This window comes from Bos indicus x Bos taurus, chromosome 5 (genome assembly GCF_003369695.1).
Source record: "Bos indicus x Bos taurus breed Angus x Brahman F1 hybrid chromosome 5, Bos_hybrid_MaternalHap_v2.0, whole genome shotgun sequence".
NCBI classification, from domain to species: domain Eukaryota; kingdom Metazoa; phylum Chordata; class Mammalia; order Artiodactyla; family Bovidae; genus Bos; species Bos indicus x Bos taurus.
Window position 1 is genome coordinate 2,967,697 of NC_040080.1, and position 20,003 is coordinate 2,987,699.

Consider the following 20,003-nt stretch of genomic DNA (forward strand, 5'->3'; position numbering starts at 1 on the left):
CTGGCGTGCTAGAGGCCTTCCTGCCAGACGACCAGTTGGAGGGGGAGCCACATTTCCTTCATGTCCTTAGAAGGACGCCGTGCGTCGCTGATGCCTGAGACGGGAAATCCATCTGAGACACCTGCAGCTGCAGACGCGCCGTCTGAGAATCTTCATACAACCACTGTCCCCGTCGTCATCAGCCTCGAGAGAGCTGCCTCCCCCCGTGCCCATCTCCTGTTCATCTAATAATGGGGACGCGTCTCCTCTGCCGGCTTTCCTCTTCTCGTCATCATGAGTGAAAAATAAACAATCCTAAATTCTCTACTATGTTCAAAAAAATGTCTCCAGACTCCTTATCTTTGATAAGCAATCATTTGGAAAACACAATAAGCAAATTGAAGGAGCTCACAGAAGGAGCTGCTTATTTCTCTATTACATTCTTCCCGATGAGTCCATCTCCCATTCTTTCATTCTGGTATCATCTAAGCCCTTTTTTTAACCACATTTAGGAATGACTGATGAGTAACGATATAATAATACCTGGGATGACACAAGAGCAAAATATTTTAAGCTACAGAAAGAAATTAACATCATTATGATCTGACAATGTATCTCAGATTTATAAAAAGATTCAAGGGACCTATATAGTAGCAGCAAGATAGAATGGACCAGGAAAGCCCAACGCTGGGCTCGCGCGGGTAGAACATTCGTCTTGAGAACGCCTGCTCACTCCCAGCCCTTGGCAAATGTCAGACCGTCCCTGATTCTAGTCAGAGAGTCTGTGAGGAGTGTCTGTCTGTCTAGCTCTCGGTCAGTAACTGCTCTTACTTGGAGTTTAAAGCTGATGGCTCTTTAGGCCCAGCTGGAGAAGTACAGTCTTGGTCGGTCAGTAAATGCTCAAGGCTAATTTTCTGCCCTGCTGGCTGGGGTCCACTCCCACAAGAGGGCCATGACCCAGGCCCGCTTCACGCTCTGTTCTTTATCCAGCGACTCTCCGCTGAGCCGAGAGGCTGACCGACATATGTCCCGACCCGACGGGAAGGTCCGTACTCACCGCTCTGCCTGCCTGGCCTCCACACCCCCGACTTCAAGCCCCCGTGAGCCCCGAGCTGCCTGTGAGGGGCTGCAGAAAGCCCCGGGCAAGGGGGCCGCGCAAGGCCGTGCCCATCTGACTGCCTTCGACAGCCACCTGCCTCTGCCCGCCACGCAGAGGGGCCTGGGCGGGACTCGGGCCTGGCCTATGCTGCTTCGTGGAGAAAACGGTGCTGAAAAAAAATGTCACCCGCTAGACGGAGTGGACACGAGCGGTTCAGAGAGAGGAGTGGAGGGCTGACACGTCTCAGGCAGAAGATAAAGATTCTGGAAAAAGGACGAGCACGTAGCTGCGAACAATGGCACCCACCCCGACTGCCCGTCCCCCAACGTCTCCTCTCCAACACCAAACGATGGCACCCACCCCGACTGCCCATCCCCAACGTCTCCTCTCCAACACCAAACGATGGCACCCACCCCGACTGCCCGTCTCCCATCGTCTCCTCTCCAAACACCACAGGGCAAGGAGAAGGGGAGAATAAAACTACACGGGCCTTCCTGGAAGTCCAGGGGCTAAGACTCCACACTCCCAACGCAGGGGGCCCGGTTCAATCCCCGGCCAAGGACTAGACCCAACACGCGCAACTACCGAGCCCACGCACTCTGCAGCCTGCGTGCCACGAGGAGGGTCCCACAGCCACAGCCAAGACCTCAGGCGACCAAATAAATACATGAATATTAAAAAAAACCACTACGCTGACACCATGGCTGCCCAAGCCTTCCCACCCCATCCTGGCTCGCACTCTGCACTCCTTCCAGCTCCAGGGGGCTTCAGGATGCGGGGGGCGGGGCGGGGCCACAGAAAGGGAAAGGAAACCTCCCCGTTCCCTTCAGGAAGCAATGGCAACACTTACACCTAAACTGGAGGGAAGGGAACCAAAAACCCCTGCAGACCAGCATCGCTCAATCAGCATCGCTCAGGGAAAGCACTGCAAAGATACAAACAGAGTCCGACACCACGGCCGAATCCCTAACCGGTCTGTCTCTTACTCTTCTCTGATCAGCAGCAAAGTTCTGGGTCAGCAGGCCTGGATACGCCAATCACTCGATAGGGGGCCTCGCACCCCCGTGCTCATCGGAAAAGCGGGTTTTCCAGGATTGGCTGTGATGATGGGTTGTCCGACGCAGTGAACTCGTGAACAGTGGTAGCTGTTCCCACTAATACAGTTTCACTTTGACTAGCGGAGCACGTGCGCTTTCTGAAAACTCACAAACAGTTGCACGCGTGAGTCAGCAAAGAAACCGCCTAACATCAAATAAGGCATTCCTTAACGATGAATCTGTCTGAAAGCAGGGCTTGTCTCCCAAGGTGTAACACTGAATTGGAAATACAAAGGAAACAACAGATCAGAGAATAATACATCACAAGGCTCTCAAAACCAAAGGCTGGCGATTGTTTAAGATTCTAATGAAATGTCTGTGGGTAAAATAAAAGTAATGTAGAACATGCAACGGTCAGGAACAGGTCGGACTGTGCCTTGAAATCAAGCTCCTCGGGGTGCTCATGACCACACCCCCGGTCACTCAAAACCTTCACGTGTCAGGCGCTGGGCCCCCACATGCAGGGCTGAGCTCGGGTCTTGGCCACAGACCTCCCCACAGCAGAGCTGGGTGCCCCAGCTTCCCTGCTACGGCCGCCCCTCAGCCAGCGCACTGTGCATGGTGGGGTCTCACCGACGCTCCCCATCCAGCCTTCACAGGCCAGAAGCCAGCACAGAGAGGAGCCCCCTCCCTTTCAGGAGGCTCTGACGCTGCACCAACAGCTCCGGTAACACACGGTACTTCCAGGGGAACAAGCATACGGCCTGGGCACAAAGACACATGTGTGTCTGGATTTGTTAAACTGATGTTAACAAAACAAAAGATGATCTGAAAACGGTTTTGGTAATTTAACAGTAACCTTCGGTAAAAGAGAAACATTTAAAAAGGCCAAAAAAAATGAAGATGGGTAATGGTATGTGCTATATAAGAAATATCTGCAAATTTCTGATTCTCAAACAGTGAAAGATAAAAATTTGAAAAGAAAGCGAGAGCTTGTGGGGAGAAAGGATGAGGCTCTTCAAGGGTAAATGGCAAAGCCCTCAATTCAGGCCACACTCCTCTGCAGGACTCTGATTATCACACAGGGATTCTGAACCCAGGCTCAGGAAACAGGGGTCGTGAAATTCTGGAGCGCTGCCAAGTGTGGGGCTGGGTCTTTCTGGGGAGAGGATCCAGGGCTGGCACCACTCCTCACAGGCGTGACCACCTCACAGGTATGACTACCTCACAGGCGTGACCACCTCACAGGCGTGACCACCGCCACTGCGAGCTCGGAGGACCAGCCACCCTCCCAGTCGGCCTTCCAAGACTTGCTACGTTGTTCAGTTGCTCAGTCGTGTCCAACTCTTTGCAGCATCATGGACTGCAGCATGCCAGGCTCCCCACCCTTCACTCTCCTAGAGCTTGCTCAAACCCATGTCCATTGAGTCAGTGATGCCATCCAACCATCTCATCCTCTGCCACCCCCCTTCTCCTCCTGCCTTCAATCTTTCCCAGCACCAGGGTCTTTTCCAATGAGTTGGCTCTTGGCATCAGGTACTCAAAGTATTGCAGCTTCAGCTTCAGCATCAGTCCTTCCAATGAATATTCTGGACTGATCTCCTTTAGGATGGACTGGTTGGATCTCCTTGCAGTCCAAGGGACTCTCGCGAGTCTTCTCCACACCACAGTTCACAAGCATCAATTCTTCGGTGCTCAGCCTTGTCTACGGTCCAACTCGCATCCGTATTCCATATCACTTCCTGTGACTTAGATGAATTCAAACGTTTTCAAAGACCTTGTGCTCAACTGCTGAAGTTTCCAGATGTCAGATTACCTGGCATGGTATGTCAGGAGGGTAAAAAGGGAAGGGATCCCACTAATGTTTTTGTTAATTTGTTAGTTTTTTCCTCTTAGCCAGAGCCAGGACCACTTCAGCAAGGACAGCAATTTAAAACAGGAAATGAAGAGAAACCATTTAAAAGAAAGGAAATGAATCAGGGGGAAAAGATGTGAAACTGCACTTCAGTGGGAGGGAAATAGAACTTGTTCTCTGGTGAAAGGATTTTGAAAGGCTGTACAAAGGGTCCCAATTAACGAGGATAAAATTCTACCACCTCGGCCTCAGGGATCATATCTGAACGTGCGAAAGTGCTTCGGCGGCGTGTCGCAAAGCACAGCTACAAATTGGGGAAATTAATCCTTGACTTCACTACCAGCAGCGGGCATGACAGTCACGTGATCGGGGGGCTCGGGGCTTCAAGCAGAGCCAGGCCGGCAGCTCAGGAAGGCGTCCGGGGGCAGAGCTGCCGCCTGGATGCCCACGCAGAACAGTCTGGACCCGGAACGCCAGGACCTTGGCAAGACGCTTAACCTCTGCACATCTCCTCTCTCCTAAATTCAAAGCAGTAATGTCTCCGTCACGAAGGCTGCTGTTAGAAATGAGAAGAAACGCACAGCGGAGTTAATTAAATCATAAACGCAGCTCAGGGGAGTTAGGGCGGGGGTCGGGGAGAGCCCCTTCTTTACCCCACAGTCCTACGCCCCCCACGCTAGGCAGTGGCTGCAGCTCCAAGGAAGGGGGGCTGTCATCTAAGCACAGGGAGAGAAAGACGGACGAACCCGCGGACCCGGGGCACTGCAGCCCCAAGTCCTAGGAGATTAACGCGCCCAACAGCCCCTCGGCACAGAGAGCGTGCGCTCCTCAAACGTCGGGGGCTGCAGTCTGGAGATGCAGGGAAAGACCGCAGACCCACACAGTCTGGGCGGGGAGCGAGGTGAGGACACGCCGGGTCAAGCTGACGGAAAGCAAGGTCCAGAAGGAGGCCCACAGGCCAGAGAGAGGACAGGCCTTCCTTCTGGGTGGCTGACGACTGGATGCAGGTTTCACCTCCTGGTTCATAAGAGACACCAGGGTCTTCCTCCGCAGGAAAGGGGAGCAGAGACCTGACTGATACCAACGCGTGTTCCGTGAGCACACGCGGACCGAGTTTCCACAAAACCACCTCAACTGATTCCACCTCCGCGGCATTCCAAACAGGCCAGCATGCGCCTCAGGGACCGGGAACAAACAGCCCTGGCAGTGTCTTCTAGAAGGGAGTGCTGGCTAAACACCTGCTTCAGCACAACAGTGTGTGTAGAGGAGAGGACTGCAGCCACCAGGCAACAAGGCAGCGTTGTTTCACTAGCACACACACACACACACACACACACACTCGTCTTTGCCAAGCTCCCAATTAGGCCTCTTGAGTACGGCTCCCGCAGGCTGCAAACGCAGACGTCACACTGGAGAGCGTCTAATTGCTCCTGGCCCTTCGGCTGATCCCCCCAGTCCTTTACCGTCGTAGAGCCCTGACCCCGTTGGAACAGCCTCACAGGCAGACCCGGATGGATCCACAAAGGAGTGGCACGCGCTCAGGGGCACACAGACGCAGACGTGGCGACAGTGCTCGGGGCACCCCCCAGTCAGGGCGAGACGGCGTCTCTGACGGGGCCGCAGAGAGACGGTCAGACATCCTCCTGGCAAACAGCAAGACTGAAAAACGCCCACGGTTGAGCCAGTAACGCCTCCTGCCTCTTCTAAGACTGCATGTCAAGAAAACAACCCAAGATGCCGTCTAGAACGTCGGGAAACACTACGCGTGCTCTCGAGGACAGTGAAAAAGTGGGGACCGCGCAAACCTGCATCCAGGGAAAACTGCCCCGATGCGGTGCCAGCGCACAGTGGACAGTGGGCCGGGTGTCTGGGTCCCCTCAAAATGCACATGCTGAAATCCTCACCCCAGGAGGATGCGGTCAGGAGGCAGGGCCTTGAGCAGGTCGTGTGGGTGGACCCTCATGAATGGGACTAGTGTCCTCACACAGGAGACCCCGCAGAGCCCCTTGCCCCCCTATCCGGAAAGGACGCGGGCTACAGACCAGGCAGAGGCCCCCAGAATGAGACCATGCCACCCCAACCGCAGACGCCCAGCCTGCCAGCCGCCAGAACTCTGAGAGACAAACCCCGCTCCTCTAAGCGCCCTGGCCTGTGGTCCGTAGTGTACCAGCCACGGGGATGAAGACAGGCCTCTGCCGTCTCCACAACAGCCGTCCTGAGGGACTTCCTGGGCTTCCTGGTGGCTCAGGCGGTGAAGAACCTGCCTGCAGTGCAGGAGACCAGGGTTCGATCCCTGGGTCAGGAAGATCCCGTGAAGACGGAAATAGCCACCCACTCCAGTATCCTTAACCTGGAAAATCCCACGGACAGAGGAGCCTGGTGGGCTGCAGTCCATGAGGTCACAAAGAGTCGGACACGACCGAGCGACTGACACTTTCACTTTGCTGAGGTACAGCTCACACACCACGCGGTTCGGCCAGGCAAAGCGGTTTTCAGCACAGGCACTGAGTGTGCAGTCAGTCACTGGAGCCTGATTTCAGGACATGGGGTCCCTCCTAAAAGACACCCCACACCCGCAGGTCAACCCCCATGCGCCCCCAGCTCTGTTCCCAAGCCACAGGCAGGGGTCTGTTCTCAGCCACCTTCTGTCCCCGCCTACCTGCCGACCCTGGACACTTCCCACGAGTGGATCGCACACTATGTGGCCTTACGTTTCCAAGGGCCCTCCACTTCACAGCGTCTCAGCCCGCCGCTCCCCTTCACTGCGGAGCAATACTCCCCTGTGCGGGCAGACCACCCTTCATTTACAGCTGCACCAGCTGCCGGGCACTCGGGCCGGGCTTTGGGCTTTGCGGGCTGCGACGAACAAGGCTCCCGGGAACATTCACAGCAGGCTTCGGCCAGGTCGCACAGTAACGCCAGGCTTACCCCTCTGCTGAAGTGCCCGGCTGTCGGCCAAAGTTGCTGGGCCAGCTGGACAGGCCCCCAGCAACACATGGGGTTTCAGATTCCTCCACATCCGTGCTGACAGTTGCTCCTGTTCCTCTGATTTCCAACATCCTACGGGGTGTGACTTTGCTGGTTTGCATTCCTTAAGGATTAATGATGTCCAGTACCTTGTCATGCTCATTGGCCATTACTTTGCAGAAATGTCTACTCAAATACTTGGCCCCTTTGTTAAAATCAGATTGTCTTACTGATTTAGAACAGTTCTTTGTAATTTCTCCCATTCTGCAAAGGTCTCCTCCCTTGAGAGTATCGTCTACAGCACGAAGTTTTCATGTCCACGGAGTCCAGTTCACCTGTTTTTTTTTGGGCATTTTTGCTCTTGGCGTCACATCTAAGAAGCCATGGCGTAATCCAAGGCCATGAAGACTTACTGCTGGGCTTCACTGTGAGACTTTAATAGTTTCAGCTCCTACATTTAGGTCCATGACTCATTTTACTTTTATGTATGGTGAGAGGCAGGGATGGAACTTTGCATGTCAATATCTAATTGTTCCGGGCTTCCCTGGTGACTTGTGGTAAAGAACTCACCTGCCGATGCAGGAGACTTGCGTTTGATCCCTGGGTTGGGAAGATCCCCTGGAGGAGGGCATGGCAACCCACCCCAGTGTTCTTGCCTGGAAAATCCCATGGACAGAGGAGCCTGGAGGGCTGCACTCTATGGAGCTGCAGAGAGTCAGACACGACTTACCAACTGTACAACAATCTCACTGCCCCAGCACCAAATGTTGAAAAAGACCATTTCTCCACTGAGCTGCCCTGGCATCACTGGCAAAGATCAACTGCCCATAAAAATGAAGATTTATTTCTAGACTCTCAATTCTGTTCTACTGATGGCCATGTCCATCCACAAGCCAGAATGACACTTTCCTGATTGCTGTAGTTTGGCAGTAAATTTTGATATCAGGAAATGTGAATCCTCCAACTTCATTCTGTTTCAAGATTGTTTTGGCTATTCTGGGTCTCTTGAATGAAGATGAAGGGGATTTAATTTAATCTAAAATTTGAGGGAAGACTTTAAATCTTTTAATTTAAAAAAAAATAAAATAAATATGAATTTAAAGATAAACTTGTCAATTTCTGCTACAGTTCTAATAGGGAGTACACTGAATCTTTAGATCAGTTTGGGGAGATCTGCCGTCTTAATACCACCAAGTCCTCCAATCCACCACAAGAGAGGTCTCTCCATCTATTTGTTGTTGTTCAGTGGCTAAGTCACATCCCACTCTTTGCAACCCCATGGACTGCAGCACGCCAGGCTTCTCTGTCCTTCACCATCTCCTGGAGTTTGCTCAAATTCATGTCCATTGAGTCAGAGATGCCATCCAAACATCTCATCCTCTGTCACCCTCTTCTCCTGCCCTCGATCTTTCCAAGTATTAGGGTCTTTTCCAATGAGTAGGCTCTTCGCATCGGTGGCCCAAGTGTTGGAGCTTCAGCTTCAGCATCAGTCCTTCTGATGAATATTCAGGTTTGACTTTAGGATGGACTGGTTTGATCTCCTTGTTCCATTTATGTAAACCTTCTTTAACATCTTTCCACAGTGTTTTGTAGTTCTTAGAATAAATACTGTACTTTTTTGCTAAATTTATGTCATTTTATTCATTTCAACAGTATCATAAATGGAATTGTTTTCATACTTCCTTTTTTTGATGGTCCATTGCAAGTGTGGAGAAATACAACTGGTGTTTCTGTCTTGATCTTGTATCTGACAACCTTGCTGGGCTTGTTTATTGGCTTTCATAATTTTTTAACGGATTCCTTTGGATTTCCTATATACAGATGATGTCATCTGCAGTGGGAGAGAGTTTCACTTCTTCATTCCCACTCTCAGTGCCTCCGCTTCCTTTTTTTTGCTAACTCTGTCAACCAGGACGGGCTTGAATACCAGTGGAGAACACAGACGTCCGTGTCTTGCTCCTGAGCCTAAGAGGAAAACGCTCGGTCTTCCACGTTAAGCGTGAGTAACCGTGGGGTCTTCACGCACTCTTTGTCAGAGAGGTCGCTCCTCTGGCCTCAGTGTTTTGAGTGCTTTTTATCAGGACGGTGTTGGATTACGTCAAATGCTTTTTCTGGATCAACTGAGATGACTGTGTTGCGCTGTCCTTTATTCTGTTAGGAAAGAGTGTCACACTGACTGCGTTCCCCACGTTGAACCAGCCTTGAGTCCCGAGATGAACCCCATCTGTCTGATGCATGACCCCTTTGCATGTCTGCTGCATTCCGTTCCTCAGTGTTTCACTGACGCTTGTTACATGTGCTCTCTCTTTGTGATCTTTGTCTCGTTTTGGTATCAGGATAATAATGGCCTAGGAGAATGAACTGAAAGTTATTTCCTCTCTCCTCTTTTTGTAACAGTATGTGAAGGAGTGATGCTAATTCTTTGTTAAATATTTGTCAGAATTCACCAATGAAGTCAGCTAATCCAAGGCTCTTCTTTGTGGGGATTTTTTAAATTACTCCTTTAATCTCTTACATACATTGCTCTTATATTTATACATCCATATAAATATTGATAAATAAATTATAATAAACATTATATTATACTGAGACACAGAAACTTATTTTAAGATATAGCTTTACACAATTATGAGGACTGGCAAGTCTGAAATTTGTAGACCAGGTCAGCAAGCTAGAAACTCGGGCAGGATTCCTATGTTGTAAGGAGAATTTCTTCCTCTTCTTCTTCTTCAGGAAATTTCCATCTTTGCTCTTAAGGCCTTCAATTCACTACATGAGGCCCACCCGCACATTATGCAGGGTAATTTGTTTTATTCAAAGACTACTAATGTATATGTTAACCACATCAAAATATACCTTCACAGCAGCATCCAGACTGGTGTTTGACCAAACAAGTGGGCACCACAGCCTAGCCAAATTTATACAACATTAACCATCACAGTCAGTTGTGGAAATCCGTGCCTTTCTAGGAGCATCTCCATTTCATCTACATCCTAATTTAATTTAGAGAGTTATTCACAGCATTTCCTTAATGCCATTTATTTTTGAAACCACTCATAACTTTAGTGATCTGAGCCTTCTTCCCTTTTTTCCAGGTCAATCTAGCCAAAGGTTGACCAGCGTTTTGTTGCCCTCTTTGAAGAACCAGCTTTGGTTTTGTTGCGTTTTCTCTACGGCTTTTCTATTCCCTACTTCATTTATTTCTGTTCTAGCCTTTATTTCCCACCTTCTGTTTGTTTTGCCTTTAATTCGCTCTTCTTCTCCTAGTTTCTGAAATTGACAACTCAAGTTAATGCCTTGAGATGCTCTCTTTAATGTGAATACCTCTTGGAGCAGTGCTTTAGCTGCCTCCCCTAAGTCTCCGTATGCTGTGACTTCTTCTTTGACTCATTGCTTCTTTATAACTGTATTCTAAAATTTTCACATATTTGTCACATTTTCTTCTGTTAACTGATATCTAACTTAATGTCTGTATGATCCGAGCACAATTTATATGATTTCTACCCTTTCAAATGCACTGATGCTTGCTTTATGGCCTAGCATATGGTCTACGCTGGAGAGCGCTGCGCGTGCACTTGGGAAGATGGGATCCTGCCACGATGGGGGCTCTGCAGACCTCTCTGAGGGCCAGTGATTTCCAGGCGCTCAGTTTTCTTTCTGCTCCTTTGCTGATCTTCTGTCTGCGTTTCCTACACATTATTGGAAGGAGTATGTCACTATGTTCTAGAAAGACATTTTTTAAAAAAGCTTAATGACTCTGGGAAATGCTTAGAAATTAAAACAAAAAGCAGTACTAAAATGTGCATGCATAATATAATTGCTGCAATGCAAAAAGTACATTGGCAAAAAGACCAGAAGGAAATTAGTAAAATGTCCCAATGACAGCTTCTGAGACAAGGAGCTATACTGTTAATGAGTTTTCTGATTTTTTAATTTTTAGTATAAGTCCATTACTTTGATCATCGCCAAGATGTTTTTAAACAGAAAATCTGACTACATACAAGTTATGGGCTATGAAAGCACAGCACACCTGACGGTCACCTCAGGGGGCTGCAAAACCAGCAGCCCCTCCCTCTGGTTCTGAGCCACTGGCATTTCCAGGGCCCTCTGTTCTCCACTCCCTCACACGGAACAGAACTGCCACAGGAAACATCCTGAACTCAGATGCTCTCGTTTCTACCTTTAAAATGTTTCTGAGATGAGCTGTGAACTGCAGAAGTGTGTTAGGTGAGGAACACTAAAGGAAGCCAGTGAAAGAGGCATTTAGCAGCAGCCTTTGTTCATATAAGACACGGGAAAACGAGGTGCAATTAGGAAAGACATAAATGCAAACAAAGAAAAGTGTAGACAACTGCTTCTAAGACCGTAATTTATCAATAAGAAACGGCGACAGCTCACCCTCACTGTCACTCAGAGCCGGTTCACACCGACCGTGGACAAGGCGGAAGAAAGATGGCTGCACAGCTGTTCAGCTGACAGCAGACCCCACCCGCTCAGCACTTCTCCTCTGTGTCCCAGCCAGGTTTGGGGACTTACTCCTCTTGCTGACCCCACACTAAATCCACTCCCAGTGCGCTCTGGTATCCAGGAAATGCATGCTAAAGCGTCTTCTCTGGGCAAAAGTAACCTACTCGAAAACAACCTGTACTTTTGAGATGCTGACTTATAAACAGTAACGCAAAAATAAAGAATCGATGCTTTCAAACTGTGGTGCTGGAGAAGGCTCTTGAGAGTCCCTTGGACGGCAAGGAGATAGGACCAGTCAATCCGAGAGGAAATCAACCCCGAATATTCACTGGAAGGACTGAAGCTGAAGCTCCAATACTTTGGCCACCTGATGCGAAGAGCCAATTCATTGGAAAAGAGCCTGATGCTGGGAAAGACTGAAGGCAGGAGGAGAAGTGGGCAGCAGTGGATGAGACGGTTAGACAAGCATCACTGACTCAAAGGACATGGATCTGAGCAAACTCCAGTGAAGGAGAGGGAAGCCTGGTGTGCTACAGTCCGTGGGGTCACAAAGGGTCACACGTGACTTAGTGACTGAGAAACAACAACACCAGTAAAAAAGTATCCATAATGTTCCTAAGGAAACACACTGTCATTTCAGCCACTTTCCGTATTAGCCTTCAAGAGTGATTTATTTTACCAGAAAATGCCATATCAAACCCATCAGACCTTACACATGCTGGTGATGAGAATCAGCTGTGAAACGCTCCTCCTACGTGCCGACCCACTCCCAGGCACCCTGAGGACTTGGTCCACAGCGGGTCCACACAAGCTGGTCAGGGCAGCTTCTAAATTTAAGGAGCACGCAGGACAAAGGCGTGGGGTTGTGGGAATGCTGCTTCGTGTTTTGCTCTGCTGAAATCACTTAGTTCAACGAAAATATACCTCTCTACTTAAATTGTGGGATTCAAGGTGACGGAATAATGGTTCTTAATCTTAAATAGGATTTAACACTGCTAAAATGAATATGACAGCCCCTGTTTGAAAAATACTTAAAAACTGCACCATGCCTAGGGGGAAAAGAACTTAAAAACTCCAACAACACTAGAAGGGTTTCATGAATTATGCTACATTATCTCAACAGAATATTCTGTGCAGGAGGTGGAAACGATCTTTACCAAGATCTCTTAATAACACAGGAACAAGCTAATGTTACAGGGACAAGCTCATGTTCTAAGGTTAAACGGGAAAAGGCGCGAAACAGAATTTTCTATGTAACATGTTCTGAACTACATAAATAAAACACACAGCGAAGACTCAGAGGAACTCCCCGCAGACAGCTGTTCCCACCCGGCACTGCCATGGGCCTGCGCCCCGTCCCCAGGCTGGCCTGGTGGGAGTGCAGAGGCACAGACTCCTCCGAGGGGTGTCGGGAGAGCAGCATCTGGCCCCCACAGAGGACAGAGCAAAACACGGCTGCGTAAGGCCACAGAGGCCTCCTTCCCCCCAGCCAAACCCAGACTTCGGGACCCCTGGGCTCAGTGGAGCCTGGAGAGGAAAGCACGGGACCCAGCCCTGCTGCCCAGCCCACAGCCCCGAGAAGCGGCCAGCTCCCCTGCACTGAGCCCTCCTCCACTGTCTTCTCCCAGCACGTGACACCTTCCCGGAGCGACAAGCCACTCGGGCTTCCCCCCGCTGGCTTCAGCGGCCTTCTCCAGCCTCTGGATCTGGACCACCCGCACACCCACCCCCGCCACCAAGGTCCCCAGAGCTCTCCTGACTCTCGTCCTCAGACACCCCTCAGGGGTGACAGACACCTCCAGGGCCCAACCGTGACCAGGGGCTCCATCCCAAAGTTTAGTTCAGTTCAGTCGCTCAGTCGTGTCCGACTGTTTGCGACCCCATGGACTGCAGCACGCCAGGCCTCCCTGTGCATCACCAACTCCCAGAGTTTACTCAAACTCATGTCCATGGAGTCAGTGATGCCATCCAACCATCTCATTTCTCTGTCGTCCCCTTCTCCTCCAGCCTTCAGTCTCTCCCAGCATCAGGGTCCTTTCTAGTAAGTCAGTTCTTCCTATCAGATGGCCAAAGTACTAAGTTTCAGCTTCAGCATCAGTCCTTCCAATGGATATTCAGGACTGATCTCCTTTAGGACAGAATGGTTGGATCTCCCTGCAGTCCAAAGGACTTTCAAGAGTCTTCAACACCACAGTTCTAAAAGCATCCATTCTTCTGCGCTCAGCTTTCTTCACAGTCCAACTCTCACATCCATACATGACTACTGGAAAAACCATAGCTTTGATTGTCTAATCAAACCTTTGCTGGCAAAGTAAGGTCTCTGCTTTTTAACATGCTGTCTAGATTGGTCGTAGCTTTTCTTCCAAGGAGCTGAGGATTTGTTCCACACATGCTTGCAGAGGCGGGGGCTGGCGCTACTGCACCTGCGTGTGTCCTTCAACAGCGGGACAGCAGGGTGAGGAGCCGGAAGAGACCTGACTGCTGGCAGCCCCAGGGGGCCTGTGCGTGCGCCTGTGTGTGTGCATATGTGTGTGTGCGCACGACTGTGTGTGCTCACGGCATGAAGAGTCTCTGAGTTTACCTGAAGGCAACACTTGAACACAAAGTGTTCTCTCCAGCTTTTCTCTCTTCTGGACAATTAACATCGCGGTCATGTCCCTTCATCCCAGCCTGCTGATGATTCAGACAAACGCACCAAGGATCGCTTGGGTCTTACAACCTACATTGGTGCTAGACTCGTTAGGACAAACTTATTTACCACATTAATTAAATGGTCTATTTAACATGGAATATCAATTCTCTAATCACATCTCAGTTGAACTTCTTCTTTCAATTAACAGCTCTGAAGTCTACTGACAGAGCTCCTACTGTTCTAGGATCATTAAGAACACTTTCATTATCTGTCAAACGAGGAAGCGAGAAACAGAGAGGCAGGCAGGCTCGGAGCGGCCTCTCCCTGCTGAACAGATGATGGGGGAGCAGCCCGGGATCACTGGTTGCTTAGCAACGGAGAGGCTCCCATGAGACTCCAAGCGATGGGAGAGGGGTGGCCACAAAATGGACCACAAAATGGATGAGAAGTGGGCGCCGTCAGGGGACCATCTGGTCTCAAGTCAACCTCACTCTTCAGATTACAGCAACACGAGAATCCAAAGTGGACCTAACACTGAGATGGCTAAAACACAACCTAAAAAATAACCACAATGACAAACACCAAGGCAGGAAGGTTCACGTGAAGACAAAGTAACACCAGTTTTAAACAAAACGCTACCGCTCAAGAGTAAACCCGTCCTGTGGTGTTTCATTTCTGTCCACAGATGAATTAAAAAGTAGATCTCACACACATATCATCAGAACGGTTTTTAAACTTGAAACATAAACCAGGCAAAGTTACGCTACAGTTGGCTACCTGCTGCAACATAAACGGAAGAAAAAATATGCAATACTCAGAGACAGTATAACCCAACCTAAAGCCCATTAAACCAATTATTTTGCATGTAATTAATATTCCCATAAAATTAAATGCTACTAGTATATCAAAGGCAAACCAGTGATAAATGCTGCAGAAATGCAATTAAAGAGGATTCGGTTTTTAGCTTATAAGCAAAACATCCAACTAATAGCCTATCACCTTAACCTTAGCCATTTAAATCCAAATCATTAAAGCCAGTGCTCTGTGGCCATTAACACAAAACCACGCTCCTCGAATATATTACATTTCTCCTCATTTATTATTTAAAAGAAGATATTAATAATAATAAACACATCTCAATGTCTTCAGTGGCTGAGCATGTGGATTTAAGGACTTTTTCAAAGCGGGCATCAGTGATAAAACTATTGTTCTCCAATATTACTAATGGCCGTCATTAATAACATTAAAATTAACAGCAATTTTCAGCACGGTGTAATTATGCAGAGCAACATGGTCAGGCCACTGAAGTCCACGTTCAATGTCTGTGAGAAGAAAGCACCGTGCACGCTGTGATCTTACCTGTGTACTCGCAGATGAAGACTACAAAGAAGGGAGTGACAAGGTCATTTATCCCCTGAACATATCCGCTGGCAGGATGACGTATGGCCCATATGAACAGTATCCTTTCAAAAATCTGAAAGAAAAGTGAACACTGGTGGAGCAGAAAGCAAACACATCAGAAACTTTTTAAGTGTGTGCATCCTTAGGACACACGTTACCGATACTTTTCAGTCTCTAATATAAAATACAACTGTTTTAAATTCCAGTTATCTTGATTTTTTTTAATAGACTCACAAGCAGCATGGAAGAACGTCCTGGAGCCCTGGGCTCAGTCCCACCACACAAGCTGGCTCCTACAAGAGACACTCACTCTCTGGCCTCCCAGCCCCGCGGGTAACCGCTGCGTGTGGCTGCCCTGGACTCGGCCAGCAGGCGCAGCGGCACCTGGCCTGGCAGTTCAGGAAGCGGGGGGGGCAGACAGAGGAATGGACGGGTGGGCAGGTGGGCAGGGGGAGGTCAGCAGCTGGTTGCCCACGTGAATGGGCATGAATGGGCAGAGGGACAGGTGGGAGGGAGGGGATGGCCGACGCCCTAAGCTTCCCTCACCAGATGCTTTTTCACAACTGACAGGTAACAGCATATTCGCTCCAGCTGTCAGCATAACGACTGAATATCTGTAAATCCTATATTCCGAGGTGACCGGCGCAGTAAGTCTGGTTAACACCCACCACCACACACAGCCGTAGGACTTCTTTTCTTGTGACGAGGACTTCCAAGGCTGATTTTCTTAACGACGTTCAGAGAGGTGGTAAATGCCGTCCACTGTGGTCGCCGGGCTGCGCACCAGCCCTGCCGCTTGTCCATTCTATTCTGACGCCCTTCACCCATTTCACGTCCCAGCCTCCTCTGGCAAACACCGATTTATCCTTCGTGTCTCTGAACGTGGTCGATTTTTTAATAGATTTTTTTCAGGTTATTTCCTATTACAGTTTATTACAAAATGCTGCACACAGTCGACTGCTGAACAGTAAATCCTTGTTGCTCACCTATTTGACATGCAGGAGTCTGCACCTCTTAACCGCACACTCCTCACGCATCACTCCCTTAACTACCCCCTTCGGTCCCCATAGGTCTGTGTCCCACGTCTGATGTTTCTTTTTTACGTATGGATTCATCTGCGTCACTTCTTAGACTCCACACACAATGACGCAACAGACGCCCCCTTAAACCGCAGGACGCTCCCGGCCCTTGGATGCAGGCGTCCCCGTCAGCCCGGCTCCCGCCGCCGTCCGAGGACCCGCCACCCTGGCGCCGTCTCAGCTCCTCTCTCCTCGCCACTCACACCCAGTCCATCCTGCCTCCCCTCCTCACGCCCCCCACCATCCTCCACCTGCATTCAGGAGGCGTCTCACCAGGGCCCCACCGCGTCGTCACCCACGCACACGCATGCGCACACGCACGCACACGCGGCTTCACGGCCTCCCCGGCTCCAGGCTCCAGGCTCCTGGCTCCAGGCCCCCGCCCCCAACACCGCGCCCTGGCTGCCCTGGCTCTGACCCTCTGCCGCCAGCTCCCAAAGCCCAGCTGCACTGGGCCCACCAGGCTGCCACCTCCTCCGTGCTGGTCCCGGCCCTGGCGTCCAGCTCAAGCCACACCGCTGGGTGGCTGGGCCGCCATCTGCCCCCTCCCCACCCGCTGGGGAGGGCCGACGGCTTCCTGCTCGTGAGGCCCCGGCCGGCAGTGTCCCTGGGCCTTCCCGTCCCGGGTCCCTCTGGACCGACAACACCTGGAGGCACCTCCTGGTCGCTGGACCACCGTCCGAATCCTGCTTCTCCATCAAGCGGTGATGCTCCAGACCTGCAAGGCCCACTAGCCGGGACCTCAAGGCCCCTCCCTCCGAGTCCATGATGGGAGACAGACTGGGAGCGGGGATCGGCTCCAGAGGCATCTGGTGGACAGAGACCAGCGAGGAGGCGACGGGCTGTGATGCTTATGACAAGCCGCTCGGACGGCAGTAGGAGAGAGGAGCCTTCCAAAGCGAACAGAGGCAGACGGAGCCATGCGTGGCTGAGAATCAGGGCCCACAGTCTTGGCAAGACGGCCTAGCCCCCGGCATGGGGGACCTTCTGTCTCGCCCTGCACAGGTCTCCCTCCTTCCCGGCCACCAGTCGAGCAGGGGCGTGGACAGAACCTGCCGAGGAGCCAGGCAAAGCCCGCGGGTCTGCCCCTCAGCACCAGCGTGCCTGGTGGAGGGGACGGGTGTGCACATCCTCCTCGAAGCCCTGACTCCAGGCCCGCCTGCCCCAACTCCACACAGGCCCGACAGCTGCCCGGAGCCCTCGCCAGCTTCCACGCCATAAACAACATCCCCATTGGCTCTGGTGCTCGCGTGCCCTTGACCTGACACCTATCCAGGCAGCACCCCTACCTCCCCAGGTAATCAGAGCCGGGAGGCCGCACCCACGGCCTCTCATCGTCTTGCATATTATTTCCCTATAACAACAGCTATTAATTTAGAGAATAAGAAAGACTCCCATGATTTACACATCTGAGAGCGGAAGAGGGAGACAGAAAGGAAAGGTGAACCACTTACTTAAACGTCCTGCAGCCTCTCTCTTGGCAGTAACTGTCCTGCACGCTGGGGACACCAGGGGTCCACAGCTGGATCCACCCCAACCAAGCCACCCGCGGTCCCAGGCCCCCCACCTGCCCTTGCGGGCGCATGCCCTGGTCCCCGCACTCCCTCCAGCCCCACTGTGGGACCACCCACTGCCCAGAACATGAAGCAGCATCTGGCTGAGGGCGGACAGAAGCTGATGGACAGATCAGCCTCGTCTGGACTCCCAGGGAAGCTGCACTGAGTGTAATGAAGCAGGGAAGGTGTCCACACAGACAGCGTGCCTGGTGATGGCGGGGAGCGAGAATCCGGAAGGTCAGAGGGGAGCCCTGAGTCCTGACCTGCCTGCAGCTGAGGGGGGCTGAGGGAGAGTGCCGGCTGGGCTGGGGCATGCAGGATCCACAGAGCAGCGAGAGCCCTGCCCCCCACTCCAAGGGGCACCTCACAGTCAGCTTGGCATCCCAGGTCCAGTGGACAGTGGCTCATGGGGGCAGCTCTGGGGCCACAGGGGCCCCAGGGCGAGGGCCAGCCAGCCTGGGGTATGGGGCCGGCTTCCCACAAGGTGCCTAAAGGCCAGAAAGGAGAGGTGTCCCGGGGCGGGAACCAGGTGGCCTCAGCAGCTCAGTGTCCCCTGCACAGTCCAGCGTCCCCACAGACGGCCCTGCCCCTGGCCACCCTCCCTGAGTCCACCTGTGACGGGGACAAAGTCAGCGCCCCACAGGCTGATTCTCCAGTGGCATCAGGGCCCCAGGCTCACACACGCGCCAACGGAGCCCAGCAAGGTCATCGCGTGCCCAGCAGGCAGCCACGGGCATTTCTGCAGGGGCCACAGTCCCCACGGCTCTGTGTGTCAAAACCCAGGCATTTCACTAAGAGCTGTCACAGGAAGGGTGAGGACAGTGCACTCGACTTGCACGAGGCCGTCAGTAGACGCGGGACAGCTTAGGAAAGAGCAGACGTGGAAGGGCGGACACGGGACGCGAGCTCGCGCCTAAGCCGGTGCGCTGTGGGCGTGAGCAGCAGTGCTGTTTGCCAGTGAAGGAAGCGTGCCCTCCGTGTGTGCACGTGTTTAATGAGAACACGGAATGATACAAGATGGCCCTAGCGATGAATATTTACTGGGTAATATTTGCTATTAAAGGTCTGTTGACATTCCCTGAGGTCTACCTTCGTTAGAGAGGAGGAATTCATTAAACGCAGTTCAGACTTCAAACTCTTCCCCAAGTACCTTCTCTACAGACCAACTGACCCTCGTCAACAATCATGAAAACACTTGCTACTCTTATCACCAGCACCACTTGCACTGAAAACGTGAGAAGGCACCGGGCATTCCCAGCCTCCGGAACCTGAGCACAGGCCAGGTTTTCCCTGAAAGCCCAGCGTTCCTCCACAGAGGGCCCCGGGGAGCAGCTCGAGAGGGCCCCGTGGGGAAGCTCCTTCTGTCCTGACTCTGCAAACATATTACCACCTTCACGCGCCTCCAAGGCAGGACCAGGGTGCCGACACGCCATGCACTTGGAGAGCTGAGATGTTCTGCATTCTAAAAAATTTAATATATTGAAATTGAAAACGTTGCTGTGCTCATGATTACTTGGGGGAAAAAAAAATCTGATTTCGAAAATGCGAAAGCATCATAATTCAACCATATGCATCGGCAACATGACTTCCCAGCGTATCAAGCGCCGTGGAGATGATTTCTGTGAGAATAACAACAAAATATACGATTGTGTTGAGAAGACCTGTGGGATTTATATCTCCTGAAATCCAGGAGCCATGTGGGCTCAGAAAGAGGAGATATTTATAACACAGGTGCTCGCACCACGACTGAGGGGACGCTCCCCCCAAACGAATTACAACACCTGATGAATGAGACAAAAATAAGAGTCCATAACAAATCTAAAACGTAGATTAATCGGCAGCCATCCATCACATAATATATACACCGAATGCAGGTTTACAATCCAGTTAATAATAACGCGCTCTGAAGCCGCTGCCGCACCACGCTGGGT

General features: G+C 51.3%; 1 protein-coding gene across 1 annotated transcript in view; it reads right to left on the bottom strand.

Moving 5' to 3' along the window:
• Nucleotides 1-20,003, bottom strand: part of TBC1D22A (TBC1 domain family member 22A) — a 262,971-nt gene that overhangs the window by 130,620 nt on the left and 112,348 nt on the right. The window contains exon 8 of the mRNA XM_027540480.1: nucleotides 15,396-15,510. Within this exon, the coding sequence (XP_027396281.1) occupies nucleotides 15,396-15,510 (115 nt within the window). The remainder of the gene's footprint in view (nucleotides 1-15,395; nucleotides 15,511-20,003) is intronic.